Here is a 20,018-nt window from a genome sequence, read left to right on the forward strand (position 1 = left end):
TTATGAGAAGGTCATGCGAGATAGTATCAAAAATCTTACTAAAGTCAAGATATACCACATCTACCACTTCCCCCCCATCCACAAGGCTCGTTACCCTGTCAAAGAAAGTTATTAGGTTGGGTTAACATGATTTGTTCTTGACAAATCCATGCTGACTTATCACCTTATTAACTTCTAGGTGTCTGCAAACTGATTGCTTAACTATTTGCTCCATTATCTTTCCAGGTACTGAAGTTGAATTGACTGGTCTGTAATTCCCCAGGTTGTCCTTATTTCCCTCTTTATAGATTGGCACTATATTTACCCTTTTTCAGTCCTCTGGAATCTCTCCCGTCTTCCAAGACTTTTCGAAGACAATCACTAATGGCTCAGAATCTCCTCAGTCAGCTCCTTGAGTATTCTAGGATGTATTTTATCAGGCCCTGGTGACTTGAAGACATTAACTTGTCTAAGTAATCTTTAATTTGTTCTTTCCCTATTTTAGCTTCTGATCCTGCCTCATTTTTACTGGCATTCAATAAATTAGATGTACAATTGATACTGAACTTTCTGGTGAAAATCGAAACAAAAAGTTCTTCATCACTGTGATGGGTGGGTTCGGAGTAGGGGTGGAGTACTGCCTGCTGCCAAAAGTAACCAGCAGTGTCCTCCCTGTGACAGAGCCATATCCCCATTCCCCAGGGGCATGACAGCAATCCTCTCTAGCTCTCTATCCCATAGCTATCCCACCTGCTTCCTGAGGGATTCCACCAGGAGACACCTTTCACTGTGGACGGTCCTCCCGTAGCCTGGATTTGCAGAGAGGCCCAGTCTCTGCAAATCCACACCAGGATATGGGTAGGGGCATCCATGATTAGCTTCTCTGTCTGGATACAGGTATAGGTGGAGGAGACAGGAGCAGTGTTGGCACTGGCAATGTGACCCTTCCTAACCATAGCGATTATATGTTAGTTAACAGCTGACCTTCCTTCCAAAGTAATTCTTTTCATCTAACATGTTAATTCCTGATATTTTTGAGAGAGAGAAGGATTTTAGTGCTAGCTGGAGGGCGAAATGATGAGGAAGAGCAAGAAGTGTGGGAGTGTGGGGGAGCTGAGTGCTTAGAGGATTGGGAATGGAGACTGGTTGACCATCCACCTGTCTCTCAGTATCGTTCTGCTCTTCTGTCAGTTTTCTTATTGAAAGGACAAAGGCAGAGCTGGGGACCAGCTATTCCCTTCACCACAGGAAGGTAGTGGCAGCCACTTTCACTTGCTTGTTAGAGCTGGGCACAGTGCCTTGGGGGAGCACACAAGCAGAGGTGGCTGTCTCTCTTGCTGAATATGACGAAATGCCAAGCAGAGTCCCCGCTACATGGAGAGTCCATCTTGTATCAGAGCAGCCGCAGCTGCAGGAAGGAAAAGCAGTGTCGACAGACAACTAAGTGGCCTTACCTTTTTCAGGATGGTATTGCGTTCTCAGTCTGAGGTCAGGGAGTCTCATGGGGAGTGTTATATTATCTGCACTGGCAGCTCCAGCAGAACCTTCCTGATCTGTACTTCAGTAAATCGCAAACATGGAAATCCAATGTGGATTTGTAATCTAAGTGCAAATTAACAAGGTTCTTCTGTGCAGTGAAAATTTCCTAAAGGAGGCCAATTGGGTTTTGTAGACTGGATTGTTCAGGAGCAGTAACATAGTTGAGGGCAAATGCGGGTAAACAGGGTTTACCCCTTTCTCATTTGGGAAACATGATGTTTGCCACTGCCCAGCCTGGAACAGCAGAAAGGTCAGTTTACCCATTCAATTTTTTTTACCATTACACCACTGCTCAGCAGACCGCGAGACACATAGCTTTTTTGACTCTGGGTCACTGGTTCAAATCCGACCCAGGTTTATTTGAAAACTTGTTACCATTGGCTGGTTGCCATTAATTGATGGTCAGTCCAGTGACTATTGTTTTAATTTTGGAAGCCAAACAGTCCTGGGCCTGGCTAGTACTTGGGTGGGAGAACACCTGGGAATCCAAGGTACTGCATGCAGTCCAGTGACTCTTGCTCATGTACAAGCAGCAAAACATCTTAAGATCCATTTTAAGGTTTTTACTCAGATAAAAACTCCTGGTGACCATAGCAGGAAAATTATCAATCCTTGATTGGAACAATTGTTGGAAGTTCCAGAAGAGATCGAAGATTGAATTACCTTCTGTGTTCATCCAAAATATGCATGCGGCATCATTGATTGCTGTGTGACCTGGGACAGCTCACTTCACCTCTGCCTCAGTTTCTCCATATTTAACATGGGGGTAACCATTAGAGCTAGCTGTAGAACGTCAGTTCCATTTTGTGACAACTTTCAAGTTTTTGACCGTTTTTCCCCCTCAATGGAATGAAAAGAAAACCTTGAATATTTTCATGAAAATGGAATTGTGTTGAATTTTCAGTTTTTGAAATACAAAACCTGAGGCTTTCATTTCAGTAGGAGGTGTTGAAAAGAGAGTAAGAGTATGTCTGTCCTGCAAACAATCAGCTGCAGCACTGAAGCTGCTCCTCTCTAACATAAGACACTTACTATGACGACGGAAGAGGGTTTTCCATCACTGTAGTAAATCCATCCACTCAAGCCTATGTCAACGGAAGAACATTTTTGTCGACCGACCGTTGTCTATTCCAGAGCTTAGGTTGGCTTAACTATGTCTTTCAGGGGTGTAAATTTTTCACACCACTGAGTGACATAGCTAGGTTGACCTAAGGTGCAGGCCAGCTGCCTGTGTGTGTTGGGTGAGGAGGTTTGGCTACTGGCCTGGGATGTAAAAAATCCAATTTCAAGTCCCTGTTGAGGGAAAATGGTATCTTTGGGGGAAAATGTGTCACAAAAACCAAAAACTTGAAGGGTCCTGAATTTCAAGGAGGGTTTGAGTTGTTGAGCTACAGATCCCTTTTATGCACACCGAAATGTACACAGCCATTTTCTTTTACTTATTGTTTGTTTTAGCTGAAACATTTTCAGATTTCACAGAGAGCTCACTTGAAAGTTATTGTTTAGTTATTTGCATCTATGGAGATGTAGTTTACATGCTGCACGAATGCTTACAAAATGATTGCTTGGTAGTTTCCTTGAGGCTTCTAAGGCACGTCTGTCTTGCGTTACCAATGACCACCTGCAAACGCTTTCTTGTTCCCAGATAGAAACAGCTGAAGTCTCACAGAAACTGACTCATGTAATGTACAGGCAACAATTCTTAATTCTATAATTAGCTTCAAGCAGGTAGACAGCTGGAAAATTTTTTGCCAGTTTTTGTTAGCTTATTTTGGCAGATTTTTATTGAAATTGAAATGAAAGCTGCTCATTAAAATAACTTAATTCTTCTTGGAGTGCTTGCATGTGTCCGTTCCACTTCAGGTGTCTGCACACCAGTGCGTTGGAGCCGGAAAACTTTTTCCCATAGAGGTTCCCATCAGGGAAACATCTTTGTGCTGCCAGCCAAGAATAAAAAGAATCCAGGGCTTCTCATTCTTGGCACTGTGTTACAAGATCTCCATCAAGGCACTGTTCTCTACCCGCTACCATCTTTGGTACCAATACTGGTACCTAACAAAGTATGGATGCTGTCCCTTCCAGTGTCTGACCCTCCTGCTCTAAATGCTGGGTTTCAGAGTAATTCTCACTCTTTACTAGACCAACTAATATTTAATTAAAGTGAAAAAACTTCAGTAAGAGAGAGTGAGGAAGATCTACCTCCCATAGTCCAGTGGTTAAGGTACTCAACCAAGAGGTGGTTCAAATCTCTTGTCCTCATCAGGCAGAGAGGGGATTTGAACTAGATGTTTCCCATGTCCCACATGAGTACCCTAACCACTGGGCTAAAGGGAGGCCCTCCTCTAGCTGTTTTGCAGCCTCTGAGTTAGGCAGCCTCTGAGCACACTACTGGATTGGGCCTTGCATGTGACTAAGGTGGAGGAACATTTGTCTTCCCCTGTTCGTGGATCACTAGCAGAGATAAGCAAACACTTGCAATCCAAATTTAGGTACCTGTCTCTGAGAGATGGGACGTAGCACACACCCCTCTTGTTGGCATCTCCCATGGGCTAACTTAGGTGGCTACTTTTGTGGAGTGCAATCTAAGGAATCTGTCTTTCCCCTATTCGTTGTATAGGGAGACAAATGCTTTGTGAATTGCTGTAATTTTCTCAAGGTTAGATGTTGTGATGTAGTGTCACAAGGCCTAAATCCCTTTGTGAATCCAAGCCTTAGTACTTGAACTGTAAGGCAAGAAAGGTGTGCTTGAAAGCTATTTATGTTTTACCTGTAACAGTCATCATTTGTTCATTGGCTTACAGGAAATGAGTTGGTGATTGCATTCCTGAACCCATTACTCAAATGTCCACACTGCAGAGGCCCATTTGTTTTGCCTGGCCTTTGAAATATTGGCCAATGCATGAAGGTCTTAGTATTTGTATGGATTGCTGCTGTTTACAAAACCAAATACACATTTCAATTTTAAATAACTGGTGGGGTGCATGGAGCCTGTGTTTTGGGCACTTTTTAGTGTTCTTAATTGAAAGAGAATAAATAAAAACAACCAACATGATTTGCATTCATTGCCAACCTTGTTGGCAGTGACAGGAAAATATCAAGACCCAGGTCTCCAGTGCCTTGTCCCTTGTGTAGTCATTTCCATGTAAAGTGAGTGTAAAGTCCCACGTGTTGTGTGAGTGAAGAATTCATGTTTGGTAGTTGTAACAGGGTAGTCTGCCCTTTAAGGGTCGGGGCCCTGGGGCCTGCTAGCCCTGGGCAGATATAAGCCCCATCTGGAAAGGGGTCAAGTAATTATAAAAGCTGGTAAGTGGCTCAGTTAAGTTGCAGGAGGGAGAGGGTTCCTGCAGTAGACCCTGAAACGGAAGGGTGGGGTGGGATGTGGTGTGTCCACCTTTTAGCACTGAGAGAGAGACGAGGAGAAAAGCCTTGGGGAGCTGTAGCCCATGCTGGGAAGAAGAACTGTGTTGTTTAGATATTTTTTTTTTGGCTGAAGTTTTATGTTTGAAGAATAAAACAGACTTGGGACATGGCAGCGAGTCCTTCATGGGCTGGGGAGGCAGGCCAGCAGCCTAGAGAGGTGTCTCAGGCTCATTTTACACAGGTCTAAATGGCACCTACACATGACGCAAGGCAGGAGAAAATCAGGCTCAAAGGATTTAATGGTCAAAAGAGACCAAATTATCCTCTCAGTTTCTAGGGGTGGTCCCTCCAGGTCATGGTCATAGCACCATGGAGGGACAGTGTAGGTAAGCTAGTACCTGAGGGCCCCCCCTCCCCCGTTTTTTCCCCAGTTTTTTTCCTTTGTTTAAGTCACGTAATAGTTGTTGCCACATGTCAGATCAAACACTAGAAAATGCATGAAAGAATTTGTGCTGTATTTTTGTGTAATAATTCGGAGGCAAAAAGATGAGAAAGTAGAGCTCACGTAAAATACACTTGTTAACAAAATAATGCAGAAGTGTAAAAGCAAAAATCTTTTTTGTGCATGTGTGCCCATTGTCATCTGATGGCCTGTGAAAAACTTTATACTCAAACACCTGGCTTCTTAAATGTTAGTACTTATCTAAAATCCTGAGACGTTATTAAATGTTTTTCTAAGTACAGTTATAAGGGATTACCATGTAAATCCCATTGTTGGCTTAGTGGATAATCTTTTACTCTTATGTCGAGTACTTTAAAGGAAAATCATTTAAAAAAACAGATTGGGGATTTTTTTGCATTGCTGTTACATATATTGTTTTCTTTTAAAAAATATCTGGTTAGTATTATTGTGCTGAAATTCGCAAGTATATGTCAAATTCCAGTATTATTTAAAACTATTTTTCTGTTCAGACAGATAGTTACTTTTGTTTTCCGTAGAGTCTTGTCAAACAGTAATCCCTAATTAAGCATAATAAGGCTATGACCTACATAATTTACGGTGGATTTAAATATTGTGATAATACGAATGCTGTATTTGTTTCTATGCAGTTAATTCCCATTTCCCCTATACAATTATGAATATACACTTAATTTGAAATATTCTGCAATTCTAATGTGTAAATTGGTTTCACAAAGTGGGGAGAGGAGTTTGACTGAATAAACATATAACCTTGCTGGCTTTTAAACATCCCACTACTTTCTTGAAGAACTTCCAGGGCAGATGAAAGTAGGGATAGGTTCAAAAAAATCATAACTTTCTTACCCCCATGCAGACTCTGAATCTTTCCACATTTCTAGAACCCAATTTTTCAGAAAGTTTTGGAAAATTTTGGTTTTTATTTATTTTTCTTCTTTGTCACTTTTGTATGCCTTTGCACACCTGGATTCCAACAGGGATGGAAACCCAGAAGTGCCAAAATATCAGGAGAGAACCGCAGTATTTGTAGCCTAACTGGAGGAAAGAAATAGCAGAAAACTCAGAAGAAAACCTGTTCTTGCAAGCCTTCTAACCAAATTTTGTGTACTAAAGGGGCTTGCATAGTTTAGATCTAATTGGGCTAAGCACCCAGACCTTTTGTGCTTTTCAAACAAAACTCAAACTCCAAACCTTTGGAGGATCATATATCCCTAGTTGAAGATAATTTGGGAAAGTTATGAAATGATATTCCTGAGTTGTCTAGAAAAGTCTGGCTGAGCCATAGCAGTTAACAATAAGGTCAGAGGTAGAGTGGAGAAGAATGGTCAGTTAACGGCTATCATAGGTACTATAGGTAGATCTGGTGGCAATTTCTATTGCTGAGGTTGCCTAATATTTTCCATTTTAAACTCTAGTTTTCAGTAGTTTATAACTTAGCCAAACATCATCTGCTTAGGTTGAACTTCTGTAGCAGGGAGGAGTCTGACAGTAGAAGTGGTGAATGTGGGATATTAGGGGTGAAGGTGTACTAACTAAGCATACCTTAAGTGTAGGTCACACTTACACAATGGTAGGAACAAAGAATGTAGGCCATACTTACAGGGTGGGGGAAGCAGCAACTCTGAAAAAGCTTTGGCCGTCATGGTGAATAATCAGCTGAACATGAGCTCCCAGTGTGATGTTGTGGCCAAAAGGGCTAATTCAATCCTTGGATGCATAAACAGGGGACTCTTGAGTAGTAGAGAAGTTATTTTACTGCTGTATTTGTCACTGGTACAACCGCTGCTGGAATCCTGTGTCCAGTTCTGGTGTCTACAGTTAAAGAAGGTTGTTGATATATTGGAGATGTTCAGAGAGGAGCCATGAGAATGATTAAAGGACTAGAGCACTTGCCTTATAGTGATAGACTGAAAGAGCTCAATCTAGTTAGCTTGACAAAGAGAAGGTTAAGGGGTCAGTTGATTACAGTCTATAAGTACCTACATGGGAATAAATACTTAATAAGGGGCCCTTCAATCTAAGAAAGAAAGATATAACACGATCCAATGGCTGGAAGTTGAACCTAGACAAATTCAGACTGGAAATAAGGCATAACTTTTTACCAATTAATGTAATTAACCATTGGAACAACTTCCTAAGGGTTGTGGTGAATTCTCCATCACTGGCCATTTTTAATTCAGGATTTGATATTTTTCTGAAAGATAATTATTTTGGAACCGTCTCTGGCCAGTGTTATAGGAGGTCAGAATAAATTATCACAATGATCCTTTCTGGTCTTGGAATCTGATGTGGACATTTCCTTTCTTTTAAGAGTTTAAGTGGGTGGGTGATTTCATTTAGCAACTTTATCTGGTTTTTACAGAATCCTTTTCTTTGTGGGAATACAGCTTTATGCTGCCATTTTTGAAACAATTGTTCTACCATGTAGCTTCCAAAATCATTCATATATATATATATATATATATATATATATATATATATATAAATTTTTTTAGCTTGCAGAACTAAAATAGGATTTAACGGTGGAAAGTAATACAATAACTCATTTATAAAAGATTTTATTTGCTTGTTAGTCCATTAGTTGGATGGATTTTTGACTTCATACATTCCGATTCTCAATGTATTTCACCTTTTGCAATCCATTGTGAACTATAATTGTTTTAAATGTATATTTGGCTGAGAAAAGGCCAAGATACCCATGCAGTTTAGGCAGCTTTTAATACTCATGTTCATTTTCATATTACATTAATTTATTGATTTATTTTAAGTACTCTGCGACGTGTCCTGGTTTCCTAGTTTTAATACCAAATTGTTTCTTCTTTCAGTTGATCTAAAAAAAGGCCCGTGCCCAAATGCTGCAAAATCCAATCTCCCCAAGCCATGTCAATCTGGACTTCGTCCTCCTGGCTATTCACGCTTGCCAGCAGCTAAGTTGGCAGCATTTGGTTTTGTCAGGAGCTCGAGTGTATCCTCTGTCTCAAGCAACCAGTCAAATGACAGCGTTCAGAGTGATCAAAGCAGAACAACCAACCGTAAGTCAGAGAAAAAATGTTCTGTATTTTAATATTAAAAAGATGTATCCCAAATATGCTCAAAAGGGAGCCTGGGTGGAAGGGTTAGTTTAATCCTTGTGACAACTTAACAGTCTCTTCTGTTCCATAAGGTTGGGGGTTTAGAATTCTGATTTTTCCCATTTGAAAATGTTTAATAAATAATGATGGATGAATAATTACTAGAGATAAATTGCATAGGGGGGATTGCTCTCCCTGTTGAAGAGGAAATTGCTTTAAAGGATGCATTTAATTCATTTTTGTACTCTATTTTTATTTGGAGAATTTTCCTTCTTTAGTAAATAAATACAATAGATGTATTTGGTCAGCACATTGCAATCATGGACAACAGGCATTTTAGGGGGGAAATTATGTGAACTGAATAGTATATTCTTTCTCATTTACTATTTTTCTGCACATCTCTTAATGTGTTGTGTGCTAACCTAGGTTTAGAAAGTTAATCAAATAATGCGAGGGGTACAAAATAGGATCAGAATTGGTTTCTTAGCTGTGGTCTCTTCTCCAGTCTTGGAAAGATCTCTTGGCTGAAATGTCATTTCCAATCCTATTTTCTGTAGCTAATGTTAATTTTATTAAGTACTAAATAATGCAAGCTGGAGTGTGCACTCCTTGTGAAATACACACATACCATGGGCTCAGAACATAAACGGAGATTGAGGATTTTTAATGCCAGTTTTTCTTTGAAGACTGGTTTTAGCCTGAACCATGTCAATTTCAAAGCAACTGTTATCAGTCTTGAAGTGGTTCAAATTGAATGTGCCAGATTGCATAAAATTCCAGCGGCTTTAGGATGCTGTTGGGTCCTAAATCTTTTAGATTTTATATTACCGTAATTTTTAAATAAACTACATTAAATAAAAACTAAAATACACAAAAAATCCTCAGGATTTCTTCTTCTTTGCACTTTTTTATATGGGGTCATTGAAATGCAGGCGATTAATGCATCTAATGAGTTCTGACACACACAATGGTTTTGAAAGCTAAACGTATGTTAGAATCCTTATTACACTGTTGGACTCTTCTTTATTCTTACCTGTCTCATAATGAATGTTCTTTTGTTCTGAAGTTTTTTTGTCCCCTCCCGCCCCCCAATTTTGTGTGTTCATAAAATTTGTCTTTTATCAGGTACTAAGGCCTTTGTAGGGGGGCAAAAAAACTCATGTCAGCACTTGTTTAATCCAAGCTACCGTATTTTGGCTAGAAACTGTGTGTATACAGATGTAATACAACCTTAGTAGACATTGTTGATACCTATAATTCCAACCTCTTCTATTAGAATATTTTAATTTTAGTAAATTCTCTGAGTAAGATTCTCAACTCCAAAATCCGGAGTCTGTTGATTTCAGTGCAGTTACTCTGGATTTACACTGATGAAAATGTGATCAGAATCTAGCTTTGTGTGTATTCCAAGGATTACAAAACTTCATAAACTTTGGAAGAAGTATATAGTCATATGAAAGCCAGGCAGCTGAGTCCAAGTTTTGGTGAGTTTGAAATACAGAGGTAGTTTAGTTTGTATGTAGTGATGGACCCAGTCCACAATATCTGGATCCAAGTTTCCAACACCATAGTTTTTGTGGAGATGTTTGGATCAGAGGTTTTGATTCAGGCCACTTGATTAAAGATTGTAACCATTTGTACAAGTGAAACTTAGATTCATGTTAGGATTTCTGAACAACTCCGAAGTTTGTGTGTTTGGAATTGGGGTTTTGGCTGGACCCGTCTGTAACTATTGGTGGTTACCTATCACATACTGAGTTTGTGACTCATGAGCAGGACCAAAAATAGAACCTTATCAGCTCCTGTGTCTGCCAGGGCCATGCTGTTGCCCACAATCAGACCACCAGATCACTTTTTGCATTTAAGAAGTGTAAAGAACAGTCTTCTCCTCATCTGAATACATGGAAAAATCCTTTTCTTGAAGGACAGAGAGGTGAGTTTTGTATTGCCGTAAACATCTTCCAAGTGCTGTGTCTGTACATGAGATGTATAGTAACCAGGAGATTTCTGGACTAGAAGCAAATCCTATTTTTATTTTGTCTTCAACCCAATATGGATAATTAACCCTTCTCTCCCTGTCCCTTAAACTTGGTCAGATGGATTTATTTCTAAATAATAGGAGATATTGCATTTTATTTTCTTACTGTTGAATAATTAACTGTAATAGAAATATTATCAAACTGAAACTCCCAACTCCTCCTGAATATACTCTGTAGATCAAGGAAAGTTGAACCAATGGTATCACACCCAGTGTACTCGAATTAGACTAATGTTTATTCTGTTCCAGTGAGGTTTGTATTCCACCAAGGTCACCGAGGTACCTGAGCATCTATCGCATGGAACAAAATAGAAGGGGTGGGGAGGAAACTATCTAACAAATCTTAACAGGATAAATGATTTATTTTCCCTTGCTGTCTATTGGAAGAGTGGTTTTATTTAATATAAATCGCTGATTCTATAACTTCTAAATTGGATCATAAGATGTAACTAAATCAGATTCATTTGCTGAGCAGGGGGCAGGGTAAATTTTGAATATTTATATCCTGCCTCAGTGGGGTGCAGAGTGCTAAATGATGAATCTTTATAAATCTTTAAAGATAACATGATTTCCTATTCAAGCAGCACCACTGTGTATCAGGAAAACAGAATATTATTGAAACCACCTTGGCAGTCCAAATATACAGTAAATTGAGGGGCATATAGTTGTGGATCTGATCTGTGTCATAGTGAAACAAACAAACACAAGCAAATGGTAAAATATTGCTTCTGCAAGCAGATATCTGTAATTGCAGAGTGGGGGGACATATAGTAAAGGACGATATTAGATCCAGATGATCTTTTCCTCAGGTGTTCCTGTCTCTTTTTTCTCTACTCTTGGATGTTTCAAGATGCTAGTTCTTGCAGTGGTACATAATGGTCATATTACTTTCCAAAGCAACTATACTACTGTTTAGTTTTGGCAAATTAATATGGGTTCACTAAATACCCTCTACACAGATAAATGGCTTTGAATTATGGTTGTCTAAGGAGATAGGTAACATTCGTTATTTGGAGAAATTTATTAATGAGGTTGTGGGGAGGCAGCTCTGGCATTACACCAAATTCTCAACTTTTCTTGACCATCCTGAAGGCTTTAAGCGTGGGTATGGCACAGATCCTGTTCTGGTTTCCTTGGTCTACAGTCTCATTATGGCAATGGATAAAGATTGCGTGCTTGCTGATTCTCGTACAGAGAATTACATCTGAGTTGCTCTGTTTTTCACTTAGAGAGGACGCAGTGAGGTGATTTCTTGTTTGTTGTGAGTAGAGTGAATAATAGATTGATTTTTTTTTTTTTTTTTTTTTAGTACTGCCAGGGAACCAAAAAGATCAGAGAAAATACTTGGTTTGGTTCAGAAAATGTTTGTGATTTGTCAGCCAATTTGAAAAGTCCACATCTTCTCTACCTGGTTCAGAGGAGGGATTTGAATCCACAACTCCCAGGCGAGTGCCTTAGTCTCCAGGCTGTAGAGTCGTTCTCATTGCTGTTGGTCATTGGCACAATGCATATTTAAATATTTATAAAACATGCAGCAGTTTCAACAGGAGAAATTGAGAGTGACCCATCCCAGAATAGCCGATGGCCTTGTGGTTAGAGCACTGGCATTGAGGAGACCTGAATTTAAGGGCCTGCTCCAGAGTGGGGAATCAAACCTGGTCTCCCCCATGCCTGGCAAGCGTCCTACCCTTTGGGATATAGGTTATAAAAGGTCGCACGCTCACATAGTTTACTGGTCCTGAAAAACTTTTCCTTGGGCACAATTGTCAGGTCAAATTCACAAATAGTTTTGGGTCAGCCGATATTGCAGTTTTTGGTAAATAAACTCTTTGGCCAAAAAAAAATCACCCAGCTCTAGCTTTAGTTGTGAGGTCTTTCCTGTGTGGGGTTTCACAGCGTTCTATTCTCTCCCCCCTTTGGTGCAGCATGTAAGTTAGGCTGCTATGGAAGATCGCGTGAGAGCTTAGGTTGCATTACCCTCAGTTGCTGATGACATTGCTCCCTGGGGCAGATCGAGTTGTAGGGGAGCAGCTCCAGTGGAGGAGCAGGCATAGTGGAGTTATGCTTCCTCATGATCCTGCTGGCTTCTCTGCTGGGGACAGAGAAGTGGCTGGAATCAGAGGGGGTAATGGATGTTGAATATAAGAGGCTTGGGGAGGCTAAGCTTCCCCAAATAAGGCTGACCATGCAGGAGGGCAAATGCTACAGATGCGGCGTGGGTCACCTCCCTTTGGAGGTGCACCTGCCCGCCACCTTTGGAGCGCCAGAAGCGAAGATCCCTAGAAGTGTGGGGAGGCACTGCCCACTCGGCCTCTTCCCCCATGGCGCCATCCCACCAGCTGCTCGCTTCTCTCTGTGGAGAGGAGCGAGTGGTGGGCAAGGGGGGTCCACGTGGGAAGAGGGGGAGAGGGGCAGGCAAATGGGGGGGGGTCTCGGGGGAGGGAGCAGAGTGGGGGAGGGGCTTGCATGTAAGTCTCCACAAATGGAAGACTCATGTGCCGCCTATGGGGGAGGTAAAGTCTCTCCACCAGCTTTCTATTGGCAGGAAGTTTCCTTGCACAGGGCAATTCTGCACTGGCCATCTCTGGCCATTTTAAATCCACTTTGTGCTGCTTACAGGCAAAGTGGATCAAGCACACTGGTGAATCTGGCCCCAGGTCTCCATTAAATCAAACCTGGATGGTGCGATCACACAGCTTTCCCAGTGGCTGGCTGAGCCTGGAGCTTGGGTGGGAGCTAGCAGCTATCTGAAGCTCATTCTGGGCAAGACTGAGTTGTTGCTGATGTTGGCGCAACTTCTATCCAGGTTGACTGGGGAAGCTGAGGACTGCAGACAGATCAGGGAGCCACATTACTGCAGACACCAGGCTCTGGTTAGAATGTTCTGCCATGTTCAAATAAAGTTAGTTTAATTGTTAAAGACAAACTCTCTCTGCTGTACTGAGAACAACACAGCTGATGGGTTGGGAAAAACAAGGAGAAGAATGCAGAAAGTGATATCTGTCATAAGAACATAAGAATGGCCATACTGGGTCAGACCAAAGGTCCATCAAGCCCAGTATCCTGTCCTCGGACAGTGGCCAATGGCAGGTGCCCCAAAGGGAATGAATAGACAGGTAGTCATCAAGTGATCCATCCCCTCTCACACATTCTCAGCTTCTGGCAAACAGAGGCTGGGGACACCATTCCTGCCCATCCTGGCTAATAGCCATTGATGGACCTATCTTCCATGAATCTATCTAGCTCCCTTTTGAACCCTGTTATAGTATTGGCCTTCACGACACCCTCTGGCAAGGAGTTCCAGAGGTTGACAGTGCGTAGCGTGAAAAAATACTTTCTTGTGTTTGTTTTAAATCTGCTACCTGTTAATTTCATTTGGTGGCCCCTTGTTCTCGTATTATGAGGAGTAAATAACACTTCCTTATGTACTTTCTCTATACCACTCAAGATTTTATAGGCCCCTATCATATCCCCCCTTAGTCACCTCTTTTCCAAGCTAAAAAGTCTGTTTTATTAATCTCTCCTCATACAGAAGCCGTTCTATACCCCTAATCATTTTTGTTGCCCTTTTCTGAACCTTTTCCAATTCCAATATATCTTTTTTGAGATGGGGCGACCACATCTGCATGCAGTATTCAAGATGTGGGAGTACCATGGATTTATATAAAGGCAATATGATATTTTCTGTCTTATTATCTATCCCTTTCTTGATGCTTCCCGACATTTTGTTTGCTTTTTTGACTGCCACTGCACATTGAGTGGATGATTTCATTCGAGTTTACTGGTTTGGCCATCTTCTGTAACTCAGATTTGCTATTTGTGCCCTATTGACTGCTCATCTCTACTTGACAAGGAGGTTGCAACCTTCCCTGTTTGATACAGAGTTCCCACACCAGGGTTATCCAAGTGTTCGTCACCTCCAGGTTGGATTACCACAATGCACTCATCACAGAAGACCAGTTGGAGTCTTCTGCTGGGATAGAATGTGGTTGCCCAATTAAGTCCCAATACTGTAGTGAGATGCTCACAGGCAGACTCCTGCAGTTGTACAGAGCCCCACTGAAATGAGTGGGTCTCTGTGAGGGTGTGAGGCCTGTCTTTGAGCACACTTGCAAGATCAGAACCCATATTAGTGTTTCATGCAGGGAACATGTTATCTCTGTGCTATCTAGTCTGCAAGGGTTTCAGATTAGTTTCTGGATGCAGTTAAGATGTTAGTTTTATTCTCTGAGGCCTGGGTATTTTAGGCTAGACTTATAGTCTGAGCGTGTGATTCCCCTGCTCGTGTGCACATACTTACACTAGGTCTCACAGAGCTAATGAGTATAAATAGCAGCGTAGCTGCCATAGCATGGGCAGGGGCATGGCTGAGCCGTGCCGAGTACAAACCCACTTAAAACCGCTGGGTATGTACTTGGGAAGCCTCTGCTGCTACTTGTGCTGCTGTGACTACACTGCTATTCGTACTCCCACTAGCTGGATGAGAGGTAGGGCAAGTATGTGTCACAAGCTGGAAAATCCCACCCTAGCTCATAGTGTAGTCAAAGCCTTAGAGACCACCTCTCTTCTCACAAGAACCCAACTATGCATGAATAAATAAAAACATATTAGATCAGCGTACTCAGACATCTGACAGACCCTACATTGTTATTTCTAAGATCTGGGGAAGATGTTGGGTGCAATCAGTATCTCACTACCCCCTTGGTCCTGAATTTGTTCACCTTCGAGGCGTGTTGCAAGATCAGCTCATGTGCTTACCCTTTTCCTTGGAGGCTGGATGGAGTAGGGAGGGTCTCAACTGAGTTGAGCCATTCTTTCAGAGCTGATTTTGATCATTATGTCCATCTGGATTATTATTGTTGTACTGTAGACTGGATGGCTCCTCCATTTTTTTCCACTCTATAAGAACTAAGGGCCAGAAATAATGGGTGGGCTGAGGTGAGAATGATGGTTTTCTTTATGAAAACCAAAACTGGCATTTTTATATTTATTTTGGTGCTTGACACAAGTTTTTGACTCAGTGTCCGGGATGTTGGATAGGATTTAGTGCAGTGTCCTGTTCCATATTTGTTTATGAAACAACAGTGAGTCAATACATAAAATTCCTGCACCAAAATGTTAGTGTTCACTCCGATGCAGTGAACACTGTGTCCAATAATGCTGTACTTTAGTTGTCAGTAAAAATGTGTTTTGTTATAGCGGAACAAACTGTTAAGAATTCTGCTTTCACGCAAGCATGCTTTTAATAACTGGGACAATATAAAACAATTGTAGCATTAAATGTGGGCAATTTGTTGCGGTTTAAGTGTGCTTAATTGTGCAATTAATATTGCAAAACTTGACCTTTAATTTTTTTTACAATAGATACCTGGTTGCAAAAATGTAAAAGGCCACATCTTTGTGGGTGGAGCAGAATGTTGACTTCCATTAACAGAAGTATTTATTTCTATAAACAATGTAATGCACAATACATTCTAAGTAGATACCGTAGAACCTCATAAATTTACACATGCTAGGAAAAACAGATTTATTTCCAAATTCTGCATACTAGTGACTAAGCAGACAACTTCAGAGAAACTTCGCACTCAGGAGGAGGAGGAAACATTTCTCTGGCAGATTGATTTAAAAAAAAAAGGTGTTTTGTTGCTCTGGGGTATTGAACTGTTAGAACAAGTCATAGGGAGATGGCTTAGTAAGCAAGTGAGATGGTCAAAGGTACACCATATATTAATTAATCACATATTTTTGCAATTTACCACAGGGTTCTACAACTTATCACATGGATTCTCTGAGTGCATTTGCCCCCCCACACAGAGGGGTGTGTGTGTGTGTGTAAAACAAGGTTATAAAGAAATGTGTTAGGCAACCATATGTTGGCTTCAGTGTGGTTACTCATAAATCACACAAGTGTCATAGGGATATCCGGTCCATAAACACACTATGGAGGCACTAGCTGTGACTCTGTAGTAAAGCTTGATTTGTGTTTTGTCTGAGCAGCTTTGTTCTATATGAAGAAGACAGTGCATCATCCCCAAGTTTACAATATTTACTCTGAGTACAGAATGAATTTTCTGAGAAGTTTCAAGTACATATGTTCATCAGTTTCAGTTAAAATTAAGTAAAACTCGGTCCTGTAAGATATGTAGCAGTTGTTAGACGTTTCTCGGGAATGATATCTGTGTATTTGGATGTATTAAGTTTAAACATACCTCTGTATTTCCTGGGTTTTTAATGCTTGTTTTGGGTTTAACTGCAACAATCTCCTGACTGTTTTTGTGTTTTGTTTTCTACCCTTAAGTTACAGATCTGTACTCTCAACATTAATTCCAGTTTAACCTAGTGGAGGTTTTTTATCTGGGAAGATAGGTAAGACTTAACAATGACTTTGAAGTTCAGCACTTAATTGCCATTGTACCTTTGAAAGAAGATGTTTAGGATGGAATGGGCATATCAGCAACAGTAGCAGAATAAGCTTTACGTTATAGGGGGAGATTTTCAAGCACCACTTTTTGCTCAAAATTAACCATGAGCTACAAATTTATGCTTGCTTTCAGCCCCGCTGCTTAATATTGTGAGGGTTTGAATAAATGTGATGAGCCATTTTCCTTTAATTGAGCATGGGTTTTGAAAGGATTTTTTCACACCGTAGGAAAATTATTAAAATGTTGTGTATACCCAGAATTGGTGAGAATACAGAAGTTAAAATGTGCCATGTATTTAATTTTCATATTGGGAGATTGAGAATTTTGCCAAGAGGAAGAGTTGGTTGAGAAATAAAGACGTAATAAGGTAATGGCTGAAGTCAGTGAGAGTTGGATCTGAGTAGGACTGAGTCCTGCAACAGTTGTGAAATGACTGTTTCTTTCAGAATTTAAGATTTTCAGTTCTTTAGCTCCTCCCATATCTACCTCTCACGTAATTTGTCTTAAAGTTTTTGACGCCGAATTCCATACAGCATGCTAAAGTTTTCTGTTTGTCGTGTAATTTCTAATTTATACACTTCTATAGTTTATTATGTAGCAATATTACAATGTTTGTGATTTTGTTTCAGTTGTATGTGTTATAAGCGTAATTCTCATAATTCTTGGCTTTAATGTTATCTGTGTTGCTTGTATCGGTATTTCTCCTGGTTCATTTAATATAATGTTGATTTAATTTATTTTGTATATTTAATCCAAAGGGATTCCAAAGTGCTGTAAGTGCTATACAGAAAACACTTCACCAAACAGTGTAATACAGCCTCAATTGGGGAGAAATGCAAAAAAGGAAACATTGTTTCGGATGGTATGAATGAGATAATTGGGATGAATTCAAGACATGGAAAATGTAGGTTTTAAATCAGGGAAATACTTTGTAGTCATAAAATCTATTAGTAAAAATAATCTTCCAAGTCAAGTGGTGAAAGCCTTATTGCTTAAGATTCTTAAAATAGAATAACAGCGTAGTGTAAGAAGCAGTTCTCCCTTGGCAAGGGAATGGACTAGAAAAGATAGCACTAGTCAGTCTCTACCCAACATTCTAGGAGTTAAAGAATTCCTTTAATGTGGGGCAGAGAAAGGATAGGGTGATGGGTGCTTCTATAAGCCTCACTAATAATATATCAGGTCAGCAAATGTTTGATGGTTAAAATTGTTGAAATAGGAAACTCTTAAGTCTAATTTTATTTTGGTTTTATCTCTTACAACCTACACATTTCACCACACATCTTCACACTTTTTTTGGCCTTTCTTTGCTTGCTTTATTAATATTGGATTTCCATAAGATTAAGCAAAGGTATCAGAGTAATCAAACATATGCAGGTGAGTGGAGAGAAGGAGAAATTAGAGTGGACACAGAAATCTTAAATCAACTGCTGATTGCTTCTAGAGAGGTAGAAACATCAGAAGTGTAACTTGGTGCCATGAAATATTCATCTAAAATATGTAATTGTGTAAATCCAGAATGTTTTTTATATATGAAAAGAATATCTCTGTATATTTTTGTGTATATGTCTTCCCGTTGATTTTTCCATCACCCAAATCCAGCTATTTTTCCTTTCCACTTGTCTTTTTCCCCCTGACTTGAATACTGTGATGTGTCCTCTAGTAGGAAGTACGTTTTCAACTGCATTAGACAGTAATTGTATTAGGACAGTGTTTCCCAAAGTGTGGGTCACATCCCTTAAGGAGGCACACAAAACTAACCAGGGGAAAACAGGATCCAGAAAGGCTTCTCAGCCATTCTCCGGAGTCTCGGCTTTCATTAAAAACAAAAAAGTCTAGCATTACAGGTGTGAAGAAAACCTTCAAAGCATGAAATAACTGATGCAGCATTGTCTGCCTAAGCATGTAGAGAAGCTGAACCAGTAGCTCTGAGGTAAAAAAGAAAAGGAGGACTTGTGGCACCTTAGAGACTAACCAATTTATTTGAGCATGAGCTTTCGTGAGCTACAGCTCACTTCATCGGATGCATACTGTGGAAATTGCAGAAGACATTATATACACAGACACCATGAAACAATACCTCCTCCCACCCCACTCTCCTGCTGGTAATAGCTTATCTAAAAAGAGAGTGGGGTGGGAGGAGGTATTGTTTCATGGTGTCTGTGTATATAATGTCTTCTGCAATTTCCACAGTATGCATCCGATGAAGTGAGCTGTAGCTCACGAAAGCTCATGCTCAAATAAATTGGTTAGTCTTTAAGGTGCCACAAGTCCTCCTTTTCTTTTTGCAAATACAGACTAACACGGCTGTTACTCTGAAACCTAGCTCTGAGGTGTGAGCTGTCCCATTCCTTTTGATGAGCACTGCTAAATCAGGTGCCAGTGATAATATCTTAAAACAAAAAGACTCTTCTGGGGCTTTTTTAATATTTTTGGTTGGTTAGTTTTGTTTTTCTTTTGGAGTTACAAAGCTAAATCAGCCTTATCATGTAACCATGCTTTCAATCTTAGCAGTCTCCCATTAGTAAACCACACACCCTGGCAGGGCTGGGCCAAAGACCCTGGTCCTATAGCTCCACAAACAATCCTTTTGCACCCCCCTCTCTCTTGCTCACAGCCACATATAGGTCAGCCTTTAGAAAGTGTTCACCAGTTGTGGGTGCCTCTGTTTTGGAGTGTCTAAATAGCGTGTCTCCTGATTTTCAGAGATGCCAAGTACCTGGAACTCTCATTAACTTCAGCTGGAGCTCTGGTGCGGGGTCTGAAATTCAGGCCTGTAGGTGTCCAAAATTAGGCGCACACAAATTGAATGATCCTGAAATGAAAGCCACTGTTGAAAATATAGGCAGTAATGTCCTAGCCTGCACCCACTGAAGTCAATAGCAAAAAAACTTGGTAAAATTGTATGGCCTATGTTGAGTAGGAGGTCAGACTAGATCAGGGGAGGCCAACCTGAGCCTGAGACGGAGCCAGAATTTACTGATGTACATTGCCAAAGAGCCTCGGTAATACATCAGCACCCCCACCCCCCATCAGCTCCCCCCACACACTCCCAGTGCCTCCCACCTACCGGCAGCCCCACCAATCAGCACCTCCCCCTTCCTCCCCACACCTCCCGATCAGCTGTTTTG

General features: G+C 40.7%; 1 protein-coding gene across 1 annotated transcript in view; it reads left to right on the forward strand.

Annotated features, from left to right (window-relative positions):
• The window catches only part of MTUS2 (microtubule associated scaffold protein 2), a 470,923-nt gene that overhangs the window by 191,454 nt on the left and 259,451 nt on the right, over positions 1–20,018 (forward strand). The window contains exon 4 of the mRNA XM_074959063.1: positions 8,182–8,388. Within this exon, the coding sequence (XP_074815164.1) occupies positions 8,182–8,388 (207 nt within the window). The remainder of the gene's footprint in view (positions 1–8,181; positions 8,389–20,018) is intronic.

Source organism: Natator depressus, chromosome 1 (genome assembly GCF_965152275.1).
Source record: "Natator depressus isolate rNatDep1 chromosome 1, rNatDep2.hap1, whole genome shotgun sequence".
NCBI classification, from domain to species: Eukaryota; Metazoa; Chordata; order Testudines; family Cheloniidae; genus Natator; species Natator depressus.